General features: G+C 29.7%; 1 protein-coding gene across 2 annotated transcripts; it reads right to left on the reverse strand.

The window, feature by feature from the left end:
• Positions 1–3,084: 3,084 nt before the first annotated feature.
• LOC107417180 (LOB domain-containing protein 2) lies at positions 3,085–6,466 on the reverse strand. Of its 2 annotated transcripts, none has more exons than XM_060816865.1 (2): positions 5,643–6,466; positions 3,085–3,436 (listed from the first exon to the last, which is right to left on the reverse strand). In XM_060816865.1, the coding sequence occupies exons 1-2, from the start codon at positions 6,277–6,279 to the stop codon at positions 3,411–3,413; spliced, it is 663 nt and encodes a 220-aa protein (XP_060672848.1). In that variant the 5' UTR covers positions 6,280–6,466; the 3' UTR covers positions 3,085–3,410. The 2 variants fall into 2 exon arrangements, with proteins under 2 accessions (XP_060672848.1, XP_048328746.1); XM_048472789.2 differs by lacking the exon at positions 3,085–3,436 and adding an exon at positions 4,392–4,496.
• Between the last annotated feature and the right edge of the window lie 1,283 nt (positions 6,467–7,749).

Raw genomic sequence — 7,749 nt, forward strand, 5'->3', positions numbered from 1 at the left:
ATTCAAAAGATTAGTTGAGAGATAGAATTCTCTTTGTTCTTTTTGAACACCCAAAACACCATTAAAGAGAGAGTGTTTTAGTTTTGACTTATCAATAGGATAACCATCACCTATTGTGGAATCTTCATTATACCAAGGTTTCTAATCATAGGTTAGTTAGGGGTTAAGGTTTCCTTAAGAACTTGAACTTAATTGTGATCCAGGCTAATATAATACGGGTTTAGGCGCGAGTCGTTCTAGGTTTGTATCAGGTTTCTCTGTGTCGCCCTCGTGGGTAGCTAGGTTTCTTCTTTCTTCTCTCCATCATTTAGGTGAGTTTCTTTTTTCTTTATGGTTGGCGAAGACATGTGGTGGGTTTTTTTTTTTTTTTCATTTTAATTGCAGGTTAGGTTCATTGGGTATTCTTAATCTTACTTTTGTAGATATTTTGTTTGTGATATTACTTGATGTTGTTTTACTAAGTTCAACAAGTATCTTATGTTGAAGATCAACTTGATTCGAGATGATCTGTTATTTTAGTTCACCACAACATCATACTTTTGTTGAAGAAAATATTCTTGGTGATACTACGATGGCTCACAATCCATTTGTCATACAGTTGCCAAGTGTTGATGAAAATGATAATGAGGATGAATGTGAGAGTGGCTATATTTGTAATGATTGTGAGGGGATATGGATAAAAGATATCTTCTAAATGAATTGGTACGTAGATTTATTACTTATGTTTTAAGTAATATTTATTACATTTATTATTATTCATTTAATTAATTTTTTAATCCACTTCATTATGAGTTTTCCACTTTTAATTAGAAGACATGTGTCTCACCAAGTCCTAAGAACAATGGTAATATTCTTTAAATTTTCATTCACTAAATTACTTATTAATAATAATTAATATTTATTTATTTTGCATAAGTGTTAATAATTTTTTAAATTTTTTTATATGCCGTATGAGGGTGCAATATCGTCAACAAGAGGATGTCAACTTCTATATCAATGACTATGCATTCATGGAAGTTTAATTAATATTGCTTGTACTTTTGAATATACAATAGTTTACCAAATTGTAAAAATATTTCATGAAATAATATTTAATTTATTTGATAATTATTTTGTTATGAAAATATTTATTTTAAATTTTTGTATTCTAATTATTTTGGATGAAACTAGTTTTAATTTTTTTTATTTTAATTATTTTGTATTTTTACTATTTTAATCAATTTTCAAAAAATTAAAATAAGCAAATTTTAAAAAATAAAGCAACGCATTACAAAAAGCGTCGCTAAAAATTAATATTAAAGTTGCTAAAAACTCAAAAGATAGGCGACGCATTTCAAAAAGCGTCACTAAAAACTCAAAAAATAGGCGATGCATTTCAAAAAGTGTCGCTAAAAACTTAAAAAATAGGCGACGCATTTCATAAAGCGTAGCTAAAAACTCAAAAAATAGGCGACGTATTTCCACTCCATCAGTTTTTCTTTAAGCTTTTAGCAATGCATTTTGTACAACATCGGCTTTTCTTTAAGATTAGGTGACACTATTAATGCGTCGTTTTTTGTCTTATAGTTTTAGCGACAGGACGTTAGGCGACACTTCATAAAACATCGATCTTTATTTTATGCGACGCATTAATTGCATCGTCCATCATTGCGATTCTTGTAATGGCCCTTTAATTTTATTGCTATTAATTTTTCTAAATCTTTGACTTTTCAATAGCAATAATAACTGTATCATATTTTTCTATGTAACTTATCAACATTTTTTCCATTACTTCCCATTTGACTAACAATTTCTTTTATCCTTGTATAATAACATTTAGTTCTCAATGTCTTTCATTTTTAAATTTTCAAAATCTCCCTTTAAAATCTGTAGTTTTATGACACGTGCTTTGTCTTTACCTTTAAGCTTCTCCTGCAACTTATCCCATGCCTCCTTAGAATTTGTTGCTCCCATTATTTTTGGAAAATTTTCATCTGCCATGGCTTGTTGTAGAGCGAATTATGCTTGAGAATCTTTTTGTTGATTGTCTTAAAGCTTCTTTATTTGAGTAGTATTTAATGTGGTAATATCTGTAGGAATAGTGTACCACAATTTTTTAGATTTGAAATAAGCAATCATTTTGACAGACTAAAAATCATAGGGCCTATTTGCCCATCTATTTTTGAAACAGTTTTCTGTTATAGAAAACAAAAAACTGTTTCTAAAACAATAACATACCTGTTTGTCCATTTGTTTTCAAAAAATAAAAAATAAAAAATTCTAGAAAACAAATTAAAAAAATTTGAAAAACATCAAAAAGATGTTTCCACTGTTTTCAAACCCACCTGTTTTCGCCTTGGCTACTAACACCCACTCCTTCACCGCTTTTCGAAACCTTCACTGCTCGCACTAGCTTACCATGAAACCTCACCACTCTTCAAACAGATATCGAATAGCATTCCTTTGACAAATTTCAAATAGATCTCGGCTCTTGGAGTTCACCAATCTAGGTTTTTCTTCTCTTCTCAAATCTTTCCATGTCAAAGCTGTTATTCTTGTTTTTGCTAATTTTTTTTTTTAACTAATGTTTTTTTCTGTTATTCTTGTGTTTTTATTCTCTGGTTTTGGTTTTGGGTTTTATTCTCTGATAGTATAATCCCTCACATCCCTAACCTATAAGTTTAATCCCTCTCTCTCTCACTCTCAATGTGTTTGTATTTATGTTTAGGAGAACAACTTAGAGAATGAGCAAAAAATCAAGATGGGTACACCCTGTTTTAATTTTGGCTTTTTTTTCTTGTGCTTTTCACTGGTAGACGAGTATAGGGTAAATTAACAAATTTTCAGATAGTGTCCGAAATATGACTTAGGAATAGGAGAATCAACCAAGAGTTTTGTGGTATTGGTAAGCCAGAGAATCTAGTTGCTGCAGTCAATAAACTTTCTATAACAGAATGTGGGGTTGGCTTTCCAATTTCCACAAATTGCTAGTACATTTTCTGTTTCCATTGATTATTAATATTATTTTTTTTCTTTAGGTAAAAATACATGATTGAAGTATATGAATTTATAAAATATTGGTGAAATGGTAGTCGGCCTAACTAATTGGAATTTATCAAAAGCTAGATATGCCTAGCTAGTTTTCCTTCTGTTGTAGTGTAGTAGAGCTATAATTATAAGTACAAATATTCCCATGCAGAACAATTTTATACAGTAAATATTATCAGAAATAGGAAAGTTGACGAATATGTTTTCTATTGAAGGGGACTGATGGTTTTCTCAGTTTGAAAAATAAAACTATGGAATCCAGCCAACCATGTCAAGTGAGGAATCTGCCCCCTCTTCACCTGGAGGTCGAGATTGGGGGTCAACGTTGTGTGATGCCCAAGCAGACGTGCCCATGGTCTAATGGCTTCAGGCACAACTTGCGTTCAAACACTTGATGGTTCACGAGATTCTGCAATTCACACCAACCCGATACAATTTCTTTTAGTCCAATAATACTTTGTTTGAAAAGGATTGGAGAACCACAAGTATATTTGATTTATAGATATTTCGATCTATAATTCCTCTCCTGATAATACTTTCTTTTGGTTAAAAGGGCTATAGGTGCTTGTTTTGTCCTGTTGATTTCTTTAAGCTGAATATACAAAAGCCAAAATTTTAAAAAATAAAAATAAGGATGTCACATGTATTGCATAAGAGTTATAGTGCCCATGTAGAAATCATGCATGCCATTAAATTATGTGCCATTTATAATAACCAATATTTTAAATAGAGTTAAAAAGAAAGGCTAAAATTTAAAGATAAGTATAAACAAGCGTCTAAGAAACTAAAGAGAGAATCTAAGTCCAATAAAATAAAGAGAGATTTTTTATTCAACTTCAGTGCCACTTTATCATCACTTTTTTTCATTCTCAATAAATAAATATAATTCATTTCATGTTTGTTTTTCCCCTTTATGGCTTCCCTCCTTTTTCTTTTGAAATTAAATTAAAAAGGAAATATAAAATTAAACATAATTATAATTGTGCATTGAAAATGGTAGATCAATAAATAAATGTATTAAAATTTTTATATAGAGTGAATTTGAGTTTCTACATTTGGAAAGTCAAAATTCATTTACTATATTAACTTTTCAATTTGGAGATTTTTTTAAACCATCACAGATAAATATATCTTGAAAATAAATAAATTTAGATTTTTAGAAAATGTGTTGAAGATGCTCTTATTAATTAAATAATCTTTTGAAAAAGGATTAATTGTATTTATTAAAAAAAAAAAAAAGATTAACTGGACAACATAGCATTTCCCTCTACAACCTAAAAGAAAGAGAATTAAATAAAAGAAACACGTGAATTATGTTCTGCCTTTTTTTTCTAATTAAAGGAGGGGACAAAAAAACAAAAAAGTGCTGGAACGAGAATAATTAAATAAAATGGGAAGGGAAACATATTAAGAATCCCCCTCCCATATTGTAGTTTCGAATGCCTTGCCATTCACTTGATTGAATTGACCTGCAATAACGAGGGGAAAACAAAAAAAAAAAAAAAAAAAAAAAAAAGAGAAAAGAAAAGGAGGGAATCCATTATCCTGCAACACTTTTATATAGTAATTATCATATTAAAAAACATAATAACAAAATAAAATAAAATTAACCATGCATGGATGTATACTCCACATATTTATATAACTTGTGGCCCAGGCTAGCTAGTGATCATCAAACAGTATGCAAAAAATTTTGTTTGCAGTACAATCCTTAGTTATACTTACTATATACCAAAAATTCAATATGCATACTAATTACTGTTCAAGTCCAAATGGCTATAAATTACAGTGCTACTCGTTCAATTCTGTTAATTACAAACTTCTGAAATTGTTTTTGAGAACTAATGATCGATTTTGAATTTCAGGCATTTATTAGGAACAATAGGTTTTCAAGTCTAATTTTTATACTAAGCTCTAATTTTCTCATGGGAAGATAGAAAAGAGTTTTAACAACTACCCTTGTTTTGAAATAAGAAAACAGAATTTAAAAGCATAATGACCACATTAGAGCTTTTAAATATCCTTCTTTTATTATTATTATAATTTTTTGGTCTGGAGATTTATAGGTCAAGCTCTCAAACCGTGAATTCGGTCAACCTCCAAGAAAAGGGATGACTTTATCATAAGCATCCTTATTAGAGTTATACAAGAAAATCAAAATAATTCATGTGAACTCAGGATTATGTTAACTAGTATTATCACGCCTAATTAAAGAATATACTAGTTATAGCAGACTTTGACAGAAAAGAAATATCCATTTTCGTTTCTTGTTGCTTGTACCTAAGATTCAGAACTTTTGTTTAATTAATTTTATTTGGTGATTGCTAGGAATTCTATGAGGTAGCTCGTTCTATTTTCTAAATGGGCGAAATGGTTTTTCTGGATCTTCCATGGCAAGGCAATTTACTTCTGGTTTTTATTTCTTTTAAAACCTTAATAAGTAGTTTTAATCTATAAGTTCTTATAAGGACTACTTTACAATAGAAGCAAGGAAAACCAGGGATGTGATTATCAAGTTTGGTAAAATATAAGTTCTTATAAGGACTTGATATTAGAAGCAAGGAAATGAGAGAGCAAAATAGTGTGATTCATCAAATAGTAGCAGACCAAATTACCTGAGTGATAGTATTGCTGATTAAAACCGCCACTGACCAAATGCTGCTGCAATGGAACCACAGAATCAATATTCTTTTCTCCCCTTGTTTTTTCTGAACATAATTGCATATAATTTGAAGGATAACCAAACGTGCTTGGTTCGACTAGAACGTTCCCACTTTCATGAAAATAATTAAACCCATTACTGCTAACAACTCCCCCAACGCCTGTTCCATTACTACTAATCCCATGGCCACCATTATTTCGAGCAACCAAACTTGATAAAGATTTATAACTGATAGTATTCTTTTGCCCTGTTAGTTGAAGCATTTGATTTTCTTCGCTTTTGTACATCTTAAGCTCCTCATAAACCTTCTTATACTCTGAATAAGGACCTAGAACTGGATCTTTCTGTCTGCAACAAGCTTCCCATACCAATGAATCCACCGCCCTTCTCCGATCTTCTTCTCGAATATTCTTCACCATCTTTGTGACGTTACTAACCCCGAAAACTTTGTGCACGGCTTGGAATTCGCGGCTTCTTTCTGCAGGAAAATAGGGTGCCAATATGCACCCTTCTTGGCATTTTTTTCTTTGGTGCTTGCATGCTGCGCATGCTGGTTGAGCTCCTGCTGTGCCATTGTTATTCCTTTGCATTCTAAAGATTTTTAATTTAAAAACAATGAAATCCAAAATTAAGGAAAACAATTTGTTTGACTTGTTCAGAAAGCAAAAATGTAATCAAGGTATGTTCGTTGAGAGAAATTAATATGTAAACAAGAAATAAAACAATCAGGAAGCAAGAAACCTTGTCATATTGATTTTTATTTCTTTTTTCTTTTCTTTTTTTTTAATTCCGCTTTGATGGTAATGAAAAGTTGATGTACATGTTATGTATAAATAATATGACAAACAAGTGGATGAGGACGAAAGGTTTTGTTTATGGTGAATGCAAAGATGGCGCGGCTATGGTTTGAAAGAATTAAGTCTGTGGAAAGTTGAATAGGGTTTAGGTAGTTCATGGGAAGAAAAAGGGTTGTAATATTGTATAAAGAATTATAGTACTTTATCATTTTAAGGCAATAAAGAAAATTGAATTTTTTACTCCTAAGCATTTTTGAAACAGATATTCCCTTCTCCATTTTCATTTTGTTCATTTATAATATTTATTTTGTTTTGAGAAATTAATTTTGAAGTACATACGTCTTGTACGAGAAACATTAGGGAAAACAAAACCAAAAACCAAAAACCAAAAAAAAAAAAAAAAAAGTGCCGATAATTTCTGTTATAAGATAAATTTGTGTATTCGGTACAATTTATCAAATAAATAGATGCAGTATATAAATAGAGTTCTCAATATCTTTGAATGTTATGTGAAAAGGACATCACCTTTCAGGGTAAAAAGTACGTCTACCTTGTCAGTGAAAAATATAATATTTTTCAGAGTACATACTACTCTTTAGTGCATTATATTAAAAGGAAAACATGTATTGTAGTTTTTCTTTTTCTTTCTTTTTTTTTTTTTTTTTTTTTGGGCTCTCTTTGAATTGTCAAGACCGATTGTTAGATTGTTGTCAAATTTTTATGGTTTGGACATAAACATTTACTATTAATTATTAATCTAATAAAATTATTTATTTAATTTCTGACCTGGAAAAAAAAATTTATTAGACCAAAGCTTCCAATTTTATCTCTGTTTTTATTTTTTGGGTCTAATTTTAAATAAAAAAAATTTAAAGTTTTGGGCATTTTAATTTAAATAAAATAAGAATAAATACAATTTTTTTAAATAAAACTAGAAATATAAAATAGAAAATCAACAAATTTATTTTAGTAAACCATAAACACGTTGATATCATTTAACAGCATTATTAATCATATCAACCAATTGGATCAATTTGCATCAAATTTAAAACTTAAGGGTTCAATTTGCTCAATTCTAAGCTTCAGGATTTGAATCACATAACTCTGAAACTTCAAGATACTAAGATGTAATTAACTTTTATTATTATTATTATTTGGATTTGCTTAGGACATCTTCAATAGTTTTATCTATTACTAGATTTTTTTAATTTTTTTTTACCACAATAGGAAAATAGATAGTCACTAAAGCAAAAATCTCCAATA

This window comes from Ziziphus jujuba, chromosome 4 (genome assembly GCF_031755915.1).
Source record: "Ziziphus jujuba cultivar Dongzao chromosome 4, ASM3175591v1".
NCBI lineage: Eukaryota > Viridiplantae > Streptophyta > Magnoliopsida > Rosales > Rhamnaceae > Ziziphus > Ziziphus jujuba.